We start from the raw sequence: 18,536 nt of genomic DNA on the forward strand, positions 1-18,536 counted from the left end.
GAGGAACGTAATCTGAAGGTTGAAGTTCCACTAACCGGCCAAAAGTATGGGATCAGAGATCGTAATTGATGGAACTGGTAACTCATTTATTCTGTTACGATATAATAAATGTAATAGAATCGGTGTACAGTCATTTCGAATCAGTTTTAGTACATTACTTTTATCAAATCTTTGTAGAATAATTATTTTGCTATTTTTTTAATCATCAGACTTGATCCTATATACTTTTGGCGGTAGTGTATATTTCAGGTGTATCGATTACATCGAGAAACAGGAAGATCGTTTTCTTGTGTTCTTAATTTATCGTACACAGATAAACCTCCGTAATTCCCAGCTCCAACTCACATTTATATCCACGGTACCAATAAATCATTAGTATCGTACTTCAGCGAAGCAACCGCCGAGGGGTCTCTCGCGGTTGAACCGCAAGCTCTACCCTCCACCGTATTCGCTCCCGTCGCGAACCAAAAGACCCGGTTAATTTTTCCCGTTGTTCCTCTCACGCCGACGTTCTTTTCGCCGTAGACAAGAAGGGGTCGACGTCGGTGGCGGCTGGTTCGAGTGTTCTCATTAATTTCGCCGAACGACAGGATTATTGTGGGTATCGATCAAAGGCGTGTGGGGAGAGGCGACGATGGTGAAGGGGGTCGGACGCTTCCGGACCCTTTTAACACGCCGTTGTGCACGTGTATGCTTCTTCCATGCACTCAGCCGCGGGGCCGGAGCGTGCGCGCGCGATCCTTCTTTTCTTTTACCAGTCGCGCGACCACTCCAATTAGATTAATTAAGCCAGCCACACGTACGTGCATCACGAAATGGAACAATGGCCAGGCACGGTGACGATGAGGGGAGGATATGGAGGCGAGGAATTGTTACCCGCCCGAGAATTTCAAGTAGATCCACTACCCCTGCCCCCCCCCCCCCCCCCCCCCCATCCCCCGCGACCTAAAAGAAGCGTATAAAGCTCCGTTAATCCGTGTCCAGTGCACCGGAATCCCGACTAGATAGACCCACAAATAGCCACGGCAATTTCATTTGCAGAGGGGCGGAATCGTTAATCAAACCGGCGCCACGCTGAATGCGCCGCGAACCCCTCTCCACCACATGCAACCGTCCCACCTTTTCATCCCTTGTATCCGTGTGTCGCTGGGAACGCGTCTGCGACACGGACGGGGAGCGATAAAACGAGAACGAGACTGCTGCGTGGGAAGAAAATGGAAAAACAGGAGGAATATGTGTATGGATGGATTAGTGTGTGTGTGTGTGTATTTTTACACCAGGGAAGTATGCCCGAGCCAGGTTTGAAAAAGGGTCCTGGCCGAAGTAAGGTACAAGAGCTTACAGGCTCGACCCTCGCCTCGAGCGGGTAAACGTAAAAATTTATTATGATGCGTTGAAATTTTAAACAACGCACACGCGAAACACGTGTACATACCGGGTTTTATTATCCTCGGTCCCCCTTTTATCCCGTTGCGCGGCCAAACTGCGGAGAAGTTTTTACGGGGTTACGTGCCAATCAGCGTTTTTCTCCAACATTGAAACGTAATGGTGGTTGTTTATTTTGATTTTGGGGTCGACGTTTTTTTATATCCTGTCGCATTTAGTTCTTACAAACATTTAGTCTGGAATAGAGAACTAGCTGAAAAGGAGATTAAGATTTAACATTAAGATGTTAATGTTAAAGCTGGCAGGAGCAGTATTCGTCACAAAAGTGCAAGGGGTGGCCTATTAAGGATTCGATTCCCTCGTCCGCTTACAACAGTATGGAATTGGCTTTTGGTTCCATTAGTACGTATTACGAAGTAGTGCATAATTCATTCAACATTATATCATTTTATTGCCAACAAGTAACCACGTGTCAAAGTGTAAACAAGAGGGTACAAAGTTTACATGAACATACACCTTCCCGAAAGAAAGAATATAAAGTAGTTAACATTAACTGATTCAGAAATCGAGCAAAATAACAGTTAATGACCGCCCGATTTGAAGGCCCAACTCTTTCTGTCAGCGTGATCACCTTTATCTCCATGTCGGTGCTCGTTACGATAATGATCATCGTGACCACCGTCATCGTTATGTCCCCTATTATCATTATGATGACTACCTTTCTCATAATGACCACTTTTTCCGTAGTTGCTGTTGTGATTATCGTGGTCCACGTGACCGTTCTTGTGGTGACCGCCGCTTTCGCGATTGTAATCGGAATGATGTCCGCCATATTGCTCGTCGAAACCAGAATCGTAATCCTCGTCGTTGAAATCCGTATGTTTCTCAGACTCGTCGAGTTTCTTCACCTCGTGGCGGCCATGGGTGTTGTGTCCTTGTCCATAACGACCATCTTCATGGAAACTTTCACCCTTGTTGCCACCGTCGCCCCGATGATGCTCGTCGTAGTAATCGTCATCCCGATGATAGTTACGACTGTCACCACCGTCTTCGCTGTAGTGGCCAGCGTGATTGTCTTTGTCATGGTGGCCCCTGTTATATTCCTCCTCTCCGTGCTCGTTCTTGTAGCCACGATCGCCACGATCACCGTGACTACCCTTGTGACCGGCATGGCTATCGCCACCGTCGCCCTTCTCGTAATGAGTGGAATGAGAAGTGGCCGCCGTCTCCATATCCTCGTAATTTATGATCGCGGCGAATACATCGGGCGCCAAAATCGCCAGAAGCATCATCACCGGGAGAACTCCACGTACGGCAAACATATCGGTTTTCTTTAATTTTCCGCTGGCCTGGTTCCTACCTTCAACACGAGTGCAAACATGTGTGTCTGAAAGCACGAGCAGTGGTGCTGGTCTGCTGATTGGAAAGAAATATAGACGGTAGTTTCTTGGTAAATGTAATATATCTACCCTTTTCTGTTGATGGTGAATTTCTCATTTCACTCCGACAATTTGGTAACGATATATATGTATACTCAATTTCGAAAAGTAGCGATGCCAGTAAATTTAATAATATCGTTAGATTTTATAATTTATTGGAGTGAAGGTTTATCCATTACATCTAACATCTAGGCCGAGTGTTTAGATTGTCATATAATTAAATATATCTTAACTTTTGACAATACAGAGTCAGATCAGTATTAGATTTCTAAACCTAATATATTAGAATATTTACATTGTATTACTTAAAGTGCATATTATCAATATTGAAAATTTTGTTTTTACTAAAAGTATATGTAAATTACGCTTCATATCTAAAGCGGTCGGAAAAGACAAGTATAATCGTTATCATTACCTATGACTCAGCTGCGCGAATTCACGGTATCTGCACAGTCGTTCCTCCACGAAGACGGTGGAAAGAATTTGTTGAAGAAGGCTGGCGGCGAAGTACCGATATTACAACCGACGTGATGGCGGCTGCAGCCAATATGATGCGGATATGCGAAGATCTAACTTTTATATGTCTTTCACCTGTGGTACCTCTATGCATCGCCGGTCGCAGTTAGGAAAAACGTGCAAAACGTTGCTAATGCTTTAGGAACGTCTGTGAAGGGAGAGAGCATGGCTCGATTTTTGGCCGTCATCACGGTGTAGAACACATTTGCCACGTGTTACGGAATTTAAAGCGTTCGCCGGAATTCGAACGGTTTTTCGTTCGACCCGCGATTTTCCTGTCGAACAATTATATAATTTCAATTGCACACCGTTAATTGTGTTTTCGTACTTTGTCACGGATTCTTTGCGGTTTATTACTTAGGAATGAAGTCGATGTGGTTTTTGGTGACCGGGTTAACGTTCCTGGCAGACAAGATGGCGCGAGAGTCAAGAGAGTGGTACAGTAAGCGATATGTCGTCATAATAGATTGTATTAAATCTTGTATTTTATGAGAAACTTTTTAAAGATATGTACAGTGTCATATGTGACACGTTCAATGATCATTACATGTGAAACGTCACAAATACGACGGTATGTAAGAATAAACAGTAATAATATAGGTATGGTTATATAGAAGACACAGGTGTAGTGGATGTAAAGAATATTTTATTAAGAGTATGAAGATACGAATTCCATAAGATTGTATTTGCTTTATGACAAAATACATAGATACAGTAATATTCTACCCCATCATATAAGCTTCATATTTTTATAATCAACCGTACATAGGATAGATGTTTTTTCATTGCGTAATAAATCATAAAATACGTTAGTATAGCAATTCATCAAAAACATACAGTAGATTTCATGTTATAAAACTATTATGTAACAGTTTATACTATCTGTAGTTAAGAATCATAGAACTTGATTTAGTTCTGAAATCATCGTATGTCGGATTTGCAGATCCAAAATTATTAATACAATATCGTACAACGTATATGATGTTGCTGAATACAATGTTATCTTTGTTCCAATTTCTCTATAATTTTTTGGTGAGCTTCATAGAAAGTATGTAACTGCAAAATAATATTTCTTGGTTTTTTATAGAAATTACTTAGTTTTTATAATAGTGGGTCGTACGAATATGAATGTGAATAAGCATTAAGGGAATCATACATATGAAAATAATATTTTTTTAACCCTGAATCATACTTGGATAAACTTGAATGACACTTGAATAAGCCTGGATAATAGTACTTGAGAATAAACCTGAACGACGCTTGAATAAACCTGGATAATAGATACTGAATAGATTCATGTTCGCATCTGCCTCAGAGTTACTGCATACTAAAGAACTTTATCTTCGTTAAATATATTTACTTAATTACTGTAACTTTTATAGAACGCTGGGGTACGAAAAACAATAAAGAAAGATTCAGTATACTATAGTAAATTTCTCGTTTCAAAATCCTACGTGCAACTTGTCTTTTAACACTGCAACGTTTTAGGTTACTATTGAATAAATATAATGTGGGAGATCGCAGAAAACATAACAAAATTTAATTGTTCGAAATACTTTAATCGTCAGAATATCAACATCGTACATGACAAATTTCATGGCGGTGCCTAAAATTAATCAACGGAAGAATAAAAAAAAACAAATAAGGCAACAAATCGAAAAATGATTTCATCGGTTGCAGCTTCTAACGACGACGATGTCCGCCACCATGTCCGCCTCCATGACCGCCGCCGCCACCACCATTGCCACCACCGCTAGAGTATCCATGTGACTTTCCTCCATGATGTTCATTCTTATTGCCATAATCCTCGTGATTCGAGTGATGCTCATCGTAACCATGTTTACCATGGAAACCTTTGTGATCCTCATCGAAGTGTCCCTTATCGAAATGTCCCTTCTTGCCATGATGGTCATCGTGATGTCCAGATTCGTGGTGGCCACCCTTCTTGTGATGTCCGTCCTTGCTCTCATGGTGTCCATGATGATTACCATGCTTCTCGTGGTGTCCACCTTTATGGTAGTCGTCGTAGAACTTGTGCTCCTTATGGTACTCATCCTTGTGAGCCTTGTGATGATAACCGTGTGTCTTCTCGCCCTTCTTGTGGCCCTTTTTGTGGCCGAACTTCGAGCCCTTGTGTCCATCCTCGTGTTCATGGTGGCTGCCGTGTTCCTCGTGCTCGTCGTGGTGACCCTTTTTGTGTCCGCCATGTTCGTCGTGGTGTCCACTTTCATGATCCTTGCCGTGGTGACCGTGATCGCCATGGTCGTGATGATGATGGCTGTTGTAACCTTTGTCTCCCTTTTCACCGTGTTCCTCGTGATGATGACCGTGATGGTCGTGGCCGCCACCATCCTCATGATGATGACCGTGATGGCTGGCTGCCATCATGAGGTCCCTCTTGTTCCTCACCTCCCCAGCTCCAGCTAAGGAGAGGCATGTACAAACCACGGCGAGGCCGAGGCAGAGCCACAAATTTCTCGCCATATTGGTACTTTGTCGTCCAACCAGTGGTATCGACTGATCACGTCGCTATAACGCAAACCTTATATACCGGCCGTCATACTGGCGTTTTATACGTAATCGCTTTCGTTCCTCCTAACACCGAGTCGCCTCCCAGTACAGGAGATCTATATTTCGTAAACATCACCGGCCCCCCACGGCCAAAATTCCGGCGGAAAGGTTGCTCCAAATGGAACGTACACATCCGTTTAACAGTGGAACAACGATACATCGATTCGGATAAACACTTTTTCTAGGTAATTCAGCTGATAAAGTAGCTCTCCTTCTAAGTAATTCACTGTGCAACGAACGAGCGACGTTATGTGCAAGAGAGCACGGAATGTCGAAGAAAGATACGGGTTTTTTTTTTAACAAAAAGCCAATCAATTTGTAGCCGGTAGAGTACGGGCCGTACAAAGGCATTGTTACAAAACGACCGCCGATTTGCAATGTGAAAAATAAACTTCTCACCGTTCACCGAATTTCTTTGCGCAACCGATCGCTCGCTTTCATCAATTAAACCTGAACGGGACTTTTATCCTTGCGGTTTCTCTTTATCTTCGCACGGGATTCCACGCGTGAAATGCCATCGGATCCAGGAAAATTGTGGACATGGATTATGCGTGTCGTGATCACGGTTTCACGAGCGTTAGACGAGGTGGCGAACCGTGTCGAGAAATTCCATAAAAGGAGCACCGGCTGTTCGATCTGTTTTGCGGTCGATGAACAGGGAACCGTATTTGTGTCGATAAATACAACGTGATCTATTTACACCGGCGTCATACCTAGATCGAGCATCATCTAGTAACGTGCACCCTCTACTTAGAAGCAAGTTTATTAAGCTCTTTATTACCAATAAATTAAATAACCATCAAAATCTCGTAACAACTCTTCGATAAACTTCTACCATTTAATCTACAGACCCTTACATTCCATCGATAATATTTCAAACACGAAAACTCATGGAAGCTCAGTTTAATACCAAAAGTTCCAAGGTCCCAAGCACACAGATCAAGTGTCTATTATCGAAGTTAAACTTCGAATCGCGATCGAGAATTCTCGTCATCAAGTTACGTGATTCAAAGTCGCATAGATGTTACGCAACGACGCACAATCATGCAAAAGCCGAAAAATACGGTGGCTGTTGTTTACACACCGGGTAGAGAACAGTTTCAGGCGAGAGAGCCGGTTGATTTCGATCGGGATTGCGTAACGGTTTCGATTGACAGCGCCGGATCGGTTGAAACCGACGAATTGCCGGCTAAGCGGGTTAAGGAGACGCTACTTTCGCAACGTTGCGCTAAGGAGTCAGGAAAGACACCGCTTCCTTAATATCGATTATTCCCCCGTTTGATATATATAGTACCGGCCGTGGTGACCGGATTAATCATACTGAACGCGGCAACGGAGTCGAACGTTTCGGGTACCGTCCTTCTATTTCCCACCCAGCCATGATGTCGCGTCTGGTGGTAGCCCTCTTCGCTGTCTACGTGGTCTGTCAATGCATGACGGCGGCCCGTGAGATCGGAAACGGTTATGGTGATATGGAGATGGCAGCTTCCCATCATCATCACGAGAAAGGTGGCGGGGAGGAGCATCATTCCGATCATCATCACAAACACGGTGACAAGGGTGACAAAGGCTACAAGTCGTCCCATCATCACGAGAAAGGCGAGAAGGGCCATCACGACAAGGACGAGCACAAAGGCTTCCACGAGGAGGACGAGGGGCACAAGAAGAATCACCATCACGACGACGGTTACTATTCCGAGCATCACAAAGGCGAGAAGGGCGAGAAGGGACACAAATTCCACGAGGAGGGGCATTATGGTAAAGGACACAGCACCAAGGGACACCACGAGGTGCACAAGTTAGACGAGTCCAAGAAGGACAACGAGTTCTTCGACGAACACCATGACTCTGGACACCACGAGGACCACGGTGGCGATCATCATGAGCACGGACACAAGAAGGGTGGACATTTCAAGAAAGGTCACCACGATCACGATGAACACGAGGATCATTACGGAAAGAAGGGCCACTTCGAGAAGGGTCATCATCATCACGACCACAAGGGACACAAGGGCGAGGGTGGTCACGATGAGCATCACAGTCATCACTCGAAGCATGGAAAGAAGGGAGGACACGACGATCATAAGTCGTGGGGATTCAAGAAGGGACAATAAGAATGGTATTGCTGATTGTTATGTTTGTTAGGCGTCGTGTTACGTTGATCTTTGTATTTCATTGAAATAAATGTATTTTTGAGATCTGTATTTAGGTTGAGCGAAGTCAACTACCCCCTTTTTTTATCGTCTGAGCTTTTGGTTAAATAGAATGCAGGATATTACGTTAGTCTTCCACTATTTGAAATTATTTAAGAAAAATTAGATGTACGAATCAAATCTTTGAATGCTCTAGTAATATATTTATACGTTGGCACGCCAAAATGGTGCCACTATGTAATATTTTAATATTATTAAACATATTTAAACATTAGTAAATTGTCACTACAAATATTATACGTTTGCAATTACATTTCTCTCAAGTATAAAAATGTTGGAATCCATTCTTAATACATTGATACAGGAAGATTTATGTCTGCTACACAATTTAATATAAAACGTTAAATTGTATTGAACCTTAACGCAGCTTTGGGAATCAACGGAATGAAAGTTACACTGTTATTTCAAAACAGCAATTTGGCAATCCATCCACAGCGTTTGACAAGCCAGTTAGCGATGCTTCTTGCGTTAGTTCAATGGCTTCGTTTTTTTGCATTGGACACGCTACGGTACATTAGCGACCGCAAAAAATTTGGTCAATAACACTTTCCAGGAAAGTTATCGCATGCTATTGTGTAACAGGAATAGTGCCATTCCAATAGAGAACATTTCACAAACGCAACAGCTTTTAAACTATATTTTTTTACCAAATTATCAAGCGTCACTTCCAGCTTTACTTCCTCCTATCCATCATTCAACCAGACACACGTTCAAGTATTCAATTTCAAATTAAAAGAATTGTGTTTGACAAAATAATATTACGCCTTTATTATATTACATAAGTTACAATAAATATATAACAATAACAGATGATCCCGTACGATTATGATCACTTAATACAAGGATCAATGATGACCGGAATCTTTATGGAACTTGTGCGCTTTTGCCGACTTCGAATCTTTCTCGGCACCGTAATCCTCGTAGTCCGAATGATAAGATTTCTCCCCTTTTTCAGTCCGATGACCTTGATCTTGACTTCGATGGTATCCTTTGTCGTAATACCCTTTCTTCCCGCTATCATCTTGATCGTGGCCCGAAGAGTGATGGCCGCCCTTCTTGAAGCCACCCTCGGTAGCTTTGTAACCTTTGTCGAATTCCTCAAACTTATCGAAATAACCCTTCTTATGGTCGTCGTCGTAGAAATCTGTCTCCTTCTTGTACTCGTCTTTGTGGTAGACGTTGTGGAAGCCATTAGTCTTTTGCCCCTTTTTGTGATACGAAGAATGCCCGTAATTACTGCCTTTCTCTCCTTCCTCAGCCTCCTCGTGGAAACCGTGCTCCTCCTCCTCGTCTCTGTGCTCCTTCTCCTGTCCACCCTTTTTGCTATAGTATCCTGAGAAGCAATCAATTGTGTTAACTTCAATACATTCTGCACATTATAAATTAACGATTAAGAAAGTTTACCTTTATCATGTTCGTCATCATGCGTGCCACGATCACCTTTGCTGATCGGAAGAACTGTCATCACCATGATGTCCATAAGATCCATCATTCCCATCGGCATGATGTCCATAAGATTCGTCAGTTCCTTCACCATAACCACCACCAGACTCCTTCACCGAATGATCAAAGTCACCATGAACATCCTCATCACTATCGCCACCCTCATCCCCATGATCATCCCCATCTTCACTCTCGCCCCCATCACTCTCATCTTCGCTCTTTTCCTCGGTACTATGCGTTTCATCCTCCACATTCCCTACCTCTTCAGCGATCTTTTCCAAATAATAGGGGGCTCGTGGTTCTGTCTTAACTGCACCGTCCACGTGCCCGATCCTGTCGCCGTAAATGACAGTGTCTTCGTGAGCCATTTTGCCAGCGGCTAGATCGTCCACCACCGCGTACGGTTTCAAGATCGGCGCTTGAGCAACAGGTGCAGCAACGTACTGCACTGTGTCCGGTGCATGGTAGTAGCCTCCGGTTCCATGATTGTTGTACTGCAGGTAGTAAACCGGAAGTCCCTGTTGCTGGTCGTAGACATAACCGCTGGCTGAACTCTCCAGATCTGCAGCCCTCATCTTTGTAACCGTCATACGCTGCGTCCTAGCTGGGCCAGCATAGTTCTCGACTACTGAAAGAAACACGCACACCAACACCGTTCCTGCATACATGGCTTCGGGAGAATTGCGGTCGAATGGTCCAGGCGATACAGGGGCGTTATCTCTCGCCGGTGAACCGGAATCCACACTAGTGCGTCTATCAATCGGCCGGCATTCGCTTTATATACACACGAGGAACGTGATTCGAGGCTGCGCCGAGGTGAATAAGGGATCTGTGCTGCTGAGTGGGACCAGGCATTCCACGGTCGAGCTCGATAATTCAAGTACGCCGTGTTATTGACGGCGTTGCTCTACTTGCCGCTGCCTGTTCCCGGGAATCGCGTATACCGATTTGCGTAATGTGCTGCTGGCAGCGTGGCGCGTGTAGCGATCGATCGTGATAGAGGTCTCGGGGATCCTTTTGGTCACGGTCATCGATCTGAGTGGAAAAAAGGAGAGAGTCCCTCGGGTTTGCGATGTTACGTCCACTTTCGAGGTATCGTGAAGGATTACCAAATTGATTTGTGTTGATGTTGGTAGATGTCACATTAAGTAATCTAGTGTTTTTTTGGTAATGAGGAAATCACGTACTTTGGGCTAAATATATCCTGTTGATCTTTAGCTTCAGATAACTTATTCCTCAAAATAAGTAGTGAATTCAATAAACAATAGTGGATTGTTTACTGACATACGTAATATTGTCTGTAGAGGAAAATTTATAGAATAGAACATGAAATATGTTAAAGACAGCAATACAAAATGTAATTGAATTAATGATATAAACGTTGGATTTGTGTCTATTTCAAATAGTTTCGTTCCTCCTATGGATACTACAAAAATGCAAGTTTCTTTTCCATTGGCTAGTGTAATTTAGACCTGATCACTCGTGTGCGTGCCAGTTGCGTAGAGTAATTCGGTAGCATAAAGGGGCAGACGGACTACGAATCGAGCAGTAATTATTTGTATTCGTAATATGCTCGACTGATTCGACAAAATCGAACGGAAACTCTCTCATGATCTGAAAAATACGATTCAATCAAATCCATGACTGCAGAAAACACGATGAATCTAATCAGGTGGAGGTATTTGGATGAAAGAACCTTGTTACGTAATGAACGGAATAGTCTGCTGTGAGTTCACATGGTATACCGAAGATCTATCGAGTCATTTGTTAAAAAGTCACAGATAGTATAACAGGCATAAAACACGAAATACAGTAGTGAGCAATAGTTTCCTGGACAGTTGACTTTCTAATTCTTTTCTGTCGTGGGATACATATTTTATACGTGTTGTAAATATGATTTTTAGTATGGTTCTGTTACCGCATTAAATGCTACGATGCTTTTCTCTTATTCAAAGTAATTAACTATTTTACAGTATTACAATGTACACAGGCATGTAAAAGTATCGGGCTACTATATTACTCTGTATCAATATCTAAATCAGAAATCGCACAAAATTAATTTTCAAGAAATATTTGAATTAATGCATCGCGAATGTAATGACCCATACTTTTACGCCCACCCCCATGTGTCCTTATCCTTGACAATAATACTTAACACAAAAAATATACGAAAAATATTTAGACGATTTAATCAGTATATCTTCTATGATACATTTTGAAACAGAAAATACGGTGTACGTTTCTTACCATAAATGTCTGCCAGCTATTGCAAAAAGAATCTTACAGATCATTGAAACGAACACATTTCGACAAAGCCATTCGCAGCAAACACACCAAGATCGATATAAAAATTACCTCTCAATTTCATAATCTCACCCCGCTCCGTCGTCGGCAAGGTCGTTTCTTCAAATCGGTCTATCGAACGGAAAATTACCCACGAAACCTTGTCGGAATCGGCGAGGTCGCGCGCGAGAGTTTCACGGTGCAATCGGCCGGATCGTAGATTTGTCGAAACACGCCATGTAGCCCCGTGTTACACGAGTATACTTCCAGATGCATTCTGCAGTCCTGGGCGAGCGGCGATCGCGTCGGATCGCTCTCGATCGCGACATATAAAAGAGGCGGGCTCATGGCCGCCGTGATTAGAGTACACCTGAACGCGTTTCCGCGAGCCGGTCCCCCGACCACTGGAAGATCCTGCAATCGTATTCGCCCGCGGCATGTTGGATCAACTACCCACAGTCGCGATAAAGTAGGCCGTGGAACAGTGGAAGAAACCGCGTGGAAAATGAGAATTTCGAAGGTAGGATGGAGGGTCGTTTGCGCGATCCTCTGCGTTTGCGTCGCCTCCACGAGGACGTACACCGTTTACGTCATCAATCCGCAGACCTACGTTCCGAAGGTGATCGAGACGGAACAGGCTTACCGTGAAGCCGACGATCTAAACCGAGGGGACGACTATGGATCGAAGTTCATTCCCATAAAGTCGCCCCGCGTGGACCATCGACTGGCCACGCTGCCTTTGGACCCGGACGCTGAGATGCTTCCGGCTCATTACACCGGCGTGAAGCCACCCGGCGTCGATCACATGGAGCTGAAATATGCGGTGCCGCAGGTAGCCAAGGGGAGCCCTGAGTCTCAATCGTTGAGAAAATCAGATCAGGCCGGAGGCAGTCGCCACGCGTCAGCGAAGCAAGAGGGTAGCGTTCAGGATGTTCGAGAGGGGCGACGGAAAGTGGTTTCTTCCGAGAGGGGACAAAAAGGTGATCGTAGGAAGGAGAAGAAGAAGACCGAGTACAGCGAGGATGGAGGGAAGAGGACGAGTCATTCCGATGGCGGTGGGAGTTCCAGGCGGGACAAGGAGAGGGCTAGAGGGCAAACAGACCAGAGACATCGGGCTAAAAGCGGTGACTATTTGGATCGCAAGGCTGGCGGTTTTCATAATGTTTATCACAAGGATGAGTACAATAAAGATCATGATTTTTACGACAACGATGACCAAGGTGGACACTCGAAGAAACACGGACGGTACAAAGAGAAACACGTCGCCACCGAGGGCACGTACAAGAAGGGTGCGAGCACTGATTCAGGGGACGACGAAGCGGAAGACCACAAGAAGGGAATCGCGGTGAACTCCCAGGCCGAGCAGGAATCCAAAGGTCACGTCGCCGGTCGCGGTTACGATGAAGTCTTTAAAAACTTCCAGGGATTCGCGAAACAGGCCGACCGAGCAGAGGGTAAAAAGTTTGGCTTCGCCGAGGCGAAGGCGCGCTAGGTGCACGAAGCGATTGGAAATCCAGTTATACGCGTACAGGAGAAACGTAAAATGTCTGTTCGTTTTTATAATAAAACTGTGGTTATTTCACCACTGATCTGTTATTTCATGAGGTTTATTTATTCGACCAGCGTGGCCCGTGAGTGGGCATTAAACTCGTGAAATACACCTGCAATCTATCAGTATACATAATACGACAAGCTTGATTGTGGACAATTAAAACGATCCACGTTCTACATATTATACGGTGTACGGTATTTAGCATAACGATACCAATTATGCGTATTATATGCAACGTGTTCATTATATTTCACGGAATTGTTACACTCGTTGGGAACATTTAATATTGACGGAAGAGAAGAATTTAATGAGCAGAATAATTATTTATGATTGAAGGCGATACCGAATGATCAATGCACAGTTGTTTACGCATACTTTTTTAAATACGTAACTTTTCCGCTACAGATCATTCATTGAGATTTTTAACATATTAAACGGTGCATTAATTCCAGCCACGAATAAAAAGAAATTTGAAAAATAGAACAATGGTTATCGAAGCACAGGAACTTGCCTTCATCCTTCGAATAGGACACACTCGAGTGGAGAAATCAATTCCTGTACGATTTTTTACGATACGCCCTTCTCTATCGTTTTTTTTCCCCCTGCAGAAACTGGTTTTAATAGCGAGCTCGGAATTTCTCATTTCAAGTGTCATCGATTCGATGCGGAACAAGGATCCAGAATATACTTCCATATTTCCCGTAGTTCATCAGGACGTATTGTTCCGGTTCCCGTTCCAATTTACGCGGCGGCCAATGTTTCGGCCCCGTGCGCTCGCTCTGGGGGCTCGGCTTGTATCGCGCGCGTCAGCCGACGTAACCCCACGGTTGATTAATGGATATTAATAATGCCGGCTATTGTTGCGCCGATAAATTGCAATCTTTCGGTGTATCGGATGAAATGAGAATAAAAGCCCAGTAATTGATGCAAGCACGCCCCCGATCGGACTGTACGTATCTCGAGCAGCAGCGTAACGGCATTGCTCATTCATGATACTCGTTTTTATATATAATGTTCATTCACTGGCAGGTCTTCATTTACTGGTGCATCCACCTTACTTATACATTACCCTTTTTATTAACTTCTTCATTACACGACGGTGGATTATATGGTGAACAAATTTACTATTCAGAGTTTTGTTTCAGCTTTCTTTCTGTCAAGTAAGGATGAAGAGATTCTGAAATTTTGAAAGCTGCTATACATTTCGAGATAAACCAGATTTTCAAATATACATTTGAACCATCGTTATTTTTTATTTTAGTTCTCTTCGTAACTGTGAATATTTGGACCGATGACAGAGACATGTCTACGGTAGCATTACATACGAATGAAACGTTATTGTCTTCCAGTTTTGCGTAATTATTTCAAAGAAGTTCCATTTTGATTGCAGTACATGAAAGTATACTACGATGTTTTCCGTGAATTCGGATTCTCGCACAACGGTAATAAAGAGTGAAATGTATTTTTTTATAACGAGTCGTCGATAAATCGCTGAACGCCGGTCGTCGATTCAGTCTTCCATGCGATTCACGGCGGAATGATACCTTCCTCTTTGAAGTTACATTCTCCCGTGCATTTCCAGCTTTATTGAATGCAGTAGTAAATCTCTTAGATTGATGGCAGATCGATTCTTGTGAACGAGATAAAGTATTCCGTCGTTGTGCGTCGACCTTCTGGATCTTTGGAAGTCACTCTCGCCAATTAATAAAACCAGCTCATTCGATGAATAAGTAAAATTAAGAGTAACAATAAATAATAAAATCACTAAACTTTAAAGCACGAACATAAATCCTCAAAAATTTCTTTCACCTCGCTTCTGACTTTCCACTATTAATTTAACACGTATAATCACTGGACGATGAATAGACAGAGCTGGCTTCTGCTGATTGGTTCCAATGCAGAAGGAACGAACGAATCAACTAAATCGTCTGTACACACGTCTCACCGATGTCCAAATATTCATACACCCGCAGAACCATAAACCCTCAGGACCTTAGTGTACATTCACGGCTTCGACGACAACACACCCGTGCACAGAGGACAAAATCAGCGCAGTCGCGCTTAGGCGTTCGTACGTGTGACGGTCGCTGTATATCGGGGGCGGTCAAACGCGACGTTGGTAACACATAAATCAACCGTTCTGCCATATCATTTCATACAACAATGAATAGAGCCGTGCCTGAGTTATCGTCCCGTCCGTGCCTGCAAAACCCAGCGGAGCCCGTGTTGTCTCTAGCTTTTTCGTTCGTTGACGCGAAACCGTCCAGCGGATTCGTTACTGCAAAGTGGATAATAATTTTCTAACATCAAATCGACTGACCGAGAACACGAAGGCGTCGTGATATTTATAATAAACGTAGCGTACATTGATATTGCGGGAGTGAAGTGGGTGTTCGGAGTGTTGGAATGTGCGAAAAATGTTTACATTTATCATCAAGGGATAATGGAGGAAAACAAAGAAAAGTGAAAGTACGGTGCTACATGATTCTTTAAAACGTTTTCTATACAAGCAATAGACAACGAATTATTTTAGATGGTAATTTTTATTAACTCACCCTGTATGAATCGGCAATGCAAAACACGTTTAATTCAAGGCGCGGGATATTTCGATAAATAAATGAATTAAGAAGCGAGTCGCGGATTCGATACCAACAACCTTCCTTTCATACTCTTAACCTTTCATTAACAAGCCACGGATAATTCTGGAAATTTAGTGATACTTTAGGAGATGTGATATGCAGGGAGATACGTAATGACTATGCTTACGCTGTTTTCATATAGGACATCTATTATTAAATGCCTCAAAGATATTTCGAAATATCGAACAATTGGAAATACACGAGCTAATTTTCACTTTACCGGGAGAAACTTGAGCAAGGGAACAGAGTGTCAAGTAAGTTCATTTGAAATGTACATCCAGTTCGGAATGAAAGATCGATGTAACCTGCAATAAGTTAGTTGACGTTGATATTGGCGTCGGTTCCTGCTTAAAAATGCAGCTGACTGTGCATGCATGTTTTACCGAAACTGTCAGGTAGACATTAAATTTCGACACTTCAATATGGTCTCTAACTTGTGACAATGCCACTTCCTACATTACCCTGCTGTCGGTTACAGTTTCTTACACCCTGTTCATTAATTTCTTCTTTCATCATGCTATTCGAGATACGAAATCGAATTCCTCGGGGTATTTTAATTAAATTCCCACGTGAGCGTTTGAAATTTTTATTCCACTATATTTGCCCTCTTCCGGGGATCCCCGTGTCGGACGTGACTCGATCGTCAACGAAGTGTTAAACTCTTTCGCAAGTTCGGGTTTCGCTGACTTCTCCAGAAAAACTTGCCACCTAACGTAATCCTGTCTTGCTTGGACGGACATGCTGTATACAAAACCTGACGTTGTAATTAATATCAACAGCACGATTAAAATTACGCTTAACCTTTTTCTTGGATTGCTATAAATGAAGTGCGTGTCTGAGGCGATAAAATCGCGACCCAATACAGTAAGTCCTCGATGAGTGTTCGAAGGGTCCAAGGCACTGAACATTAAATATTTTATAAACTAATGGCCATATGTGGTTGAAACAAACATCATTGGTTTCAGAATTCCAAGCTCGATTACTGTACTAAACCTCATTAAAAAGCCAGTGTTACATTTGTGGACTTCTCTCTGTCTTTGCCGAGGAGTCTTCGAACACTCATCGAGGATTTACTGTAAATCCGTTCGCGTGTTCCCAGGACACACCAGTTTTCACGACACGCCTGGCGCTGCCCCCGGACTATGAAAACGTGTCGAACTTCATGTCCGAGTTTTACTACAAGGGCGAACCGACGGTCCAAAGCTGCGGTCTGGTAGGTACGGAAGCGCCGGAATGCTGGCGACAGCTGATGTACAACGTGGTGAGAAACGGCCTGTCGATCATCGCCGAGGACCATGAACGGTGTGTGATCGGCGCAGCCTTGAACAGCCTGATCTATCCGTCGACCTCGAAGGAACAACGGGAGTTCGCGAAAACCTGCTGCGATTCGATGAAGGTCAGACGGATAATCGAGTTCTTCAGTTACCAACATGAACAGGCGGCGCTTTGGGAACGCCTATGCGTCCCGAGGCTATTCGAGATCGCTGCCGTGACCGTGGACCCGTTCTACCAGGTAGAGACAAATCAATACTTTTACTCACAACTTGTATCGAAAGAAAGTATCGATGCTAAAAATACTCGCTTCATCCCTACTATCAGGGTCTGGGTATCGCCAGGCGACTGTTCGTCGAAAGCTGGTACCTGGCGCGCGACTGCAGCTATCCGGCCATCGTTGTCTTCTGCAACAGCAGGTGAGTTGAACCGTGTTCGAAATTTTAGAACCTATTAGAATTCTTCGAGGTTCTCAAACTCTTCCAAATCCTTTTCCAGCCAGTTAGTTTCACTAAATTACTTTAACCAGAGCAGTGAAAAAGGACAGATTATTCGATATCGATTCTTTTTTTAAGAAACTGGAGATTATCATATAGAAATAAGAGTGAAGATTGTTTCCTCGTTTTATCTGACAACATCAACTAACTACAATAAAGTTTTCATACGTGCAGTCATACCGCGAGCTTGTGCGCAGACCTGGGTTGGATATGGGCGATGAATTCTCCGTTCGATCAGTACATGTACGACGGCGAACAGTTCTTCACGGAGGTTAAAGAGCCGCATACCCAATGGAAAGTATACTTCGATTTGTTGCAGGATTGTAAACCATACTGCAGGCGGTCGAAAAGGTGCACAAAGGTGACACACCCGCCTAAAATTTAATAAACTCTTTGTACCAATTATTTTCGAATTCTCCACGTATGCGAAATCCCCTGTATCGATATTCACAGTGTCAGGTTGGTGTTGTTCTTTTTATAAATTATCACGACATTTTCAGGTCATCGTTATCATACCCAATTACGAGAGTCTTCAGCGTGAAGATCGAGCACAGTAAAGTCTGAAATATCGCTGTCAGTTCTCTATCCATATAAACTTCAAAGCGAATTCAACGACCTCCAATCTTAACCGAGCTAAAGTGAGAATAGAACACGATACTGTTTCAAATTAAATTTTCAACCTTCGACTCGAAGCTTCGTAGTTCAGCGTCTTCGATCCAACAAAC

At 43.4% G+C, this 18,536-nt stretch overlaps 5 protein-coding genes across 5 annotated transcripts; 3 read left to right on the forward strand and 2 right to left on the reverse strand.

Moving 5' to 3' along the window:
• Window positions 1–1,967: 1,967 nt before the first annotated feature.
• LOC107187422 (histidine-rich glycoprotein-like) lies at window positions 1,968–5,825 on the reverse strand. The gene is made up of 2 exons (XM_015575526.1): window positions 5,030–5,825; window positions 1,968–2,746 (listed from the first exon to the last, which is right to left on the reverse strand). The coding sequence occupies exons 1-2, from the start codon at window positions 5,823–5,825 to the stop codon at window positions 1,968–1,970; spliced, it is 1,575 nt and encodes a 524-aa protein (XP_015431012.1).
• A 1,469-nt stretch (window positions 5,826–7,294) lies between these two features.
• Window positions 7,295–8,026, forward strand: LOC107187423 (histidine-rich glycoprotein-like). Its single transcript, XM_015575527.1, has one exon. The coding sequence runs from the start codon at window positions 7,295–7,297 to the stop codon at window positions 8,024–8,026; it is 732 nt and encodes a 243-aa protein (XP_015431013.1).
• Window positions 8,027–8,970: 944 nt separating this feature from the next.
• On the reverse strand, window positions 8,971–10,236 carry LOC107187424 (protein starmaker-like). The gene is made up of 3 exons (XM_015575528.1): window positions 9,660–10,236; window positions 9,530–9,583; window positions 8,971–9,458 (listed from the first exon to the last, which is right to left on the reverse strand). Exons 1-3 carry the CDS (start codon window positions 10,234–10,236, stop codon window positions 8,971–8,973), a joined length of 1,119 nt encoding a protein of 372 aa, XP_015431014.1.
• Window positions 10,237–12,356: 2,120 nt separating this feature from the next.
• On the forward strand, window positions 12,357–13,343 carry LOC107187425 (nuclear speckle splicing regulatory protein 1-like). The gene is made up of 2 exons (XM_015575529.1): window positions 12,357–12,935; window positions 13,026–13,343. Exons 1-2 carry the CDS (start codon window positions 12,357–12,359, stop codon window positions 13,341–13,343), a joined length of 897 nt encoding a protein of 298 aa, XP_015431015.1.
• Window positions 13,344–16,864: 3,521 nt separating this feature from the next.
• Window positions 16,865–18,196, forward strand: LOC107187426. The gene is made up of 4 exons (XM_015575530.1): window positions 16,865–16,906; window positions 17,142–17,555; window positions 17,642–17,733; window positions 17,986–18,196. Exons 1-4 carry the CDS (start codon window positions 16,865–16,867, stop codon window positions 18,194–18,196), a joined length of 759 nt encoding a protein of 252 aa, XP_015431016.1.
• The last annotated feature ends 340 nt before the right edge of the window (window positions 18,197–18,536 follow it).

The sequence above is a fragment of the Dufourea novaeangliae genome, unplaced genomic scaffold, assembly GCF_001272555.1.
Source record: "Dufourea novaeangliae isolate 0120121106 unplaced genomic scaffold, ASM127255v1 scaffold89, whole genome shotgun sequence".
Lineage (NCBI taxonomy): Eukaryota > Metazoa > Arthropoda > Insecta > Hymenoptera > Halictidae > Dufourea > Dufourea novaeangliae.

Coding starts and splice junctions, on each gene's coding strand:
- LOC107187422 (XM_015575526.1), bottom strand. CDS start 5,825: ATGGCGAGAAATTTGTGGCTCTGCCTCGGCCTCGCCGTGGTTTGTACA. Junction 2,747..5,029: donor TGGTGGCGGACATCGTCGTC/GTTAGAAGCTGC, acceptor CTCGTGTTGAAG/GTAGGAACCAGGCCAGCGGA.
- LOC107187423 (XM_015575527.1), top strand. CDS start 7,295: ATGTCGCGTCTGGTGGTAGCCCTCTTCGCTGTCTACGTGGTCTGTCAA.
- LOC107187424 (XM_015575528.1), bottom strand. CDS start 10,236: ATGTATGCAGGAACGGTGTTGGTGTGCGTGTTTCTTTCAGTAGTCGAG. Junction 9,584..9,659: donor GGAGTCTGGTGGTGGTTATG/GTGAAGGAACTG, acceptor TGGTGATGACAG/TTCTTCCGATCAGCAAAGGT. Junction 9,459..9,529: donor TGATGACGAACATGATAAAG/GTAAACTTTCTT, acceptor ATTGCTTCTCAG/GATACTATAGCAAAAAGGGT.
- LOC107187425 (XM_015575529.1), top strand. CDS start 12,357: ATGAGAATTTCGAAGGTAGGATGGAGGGTCGTTTGCGCGATCCTCTGC. Junction 12,936..13,025: donor CCAGGCGGGACAAGGAGAGG/GCTAGAGGGCAA, acceptor GTTTATCACAAG/GATGAGTACAATAAAGATCA.
- LOC107187426 (XM_015575530.1), top strand. CDS start 16,865: ATGAAGTGCGTGTCTGAGGCGATAAAATCGCGACCCAATACA. Junction 16,907..17,141: donor TAAAATCGCGACCCAATACA/GTAAGTCCTCGA, acceptor GCGTGTTCCCAG/GACACACCAGTTTTCACGAC. Junction 17,556..17,641: donor CCGTGGACCCGTTCTACCAG/GTAGAGACAAAT, acceptor CCCTACTATCAG/GGTCTGGGTATCGCCAGGCG.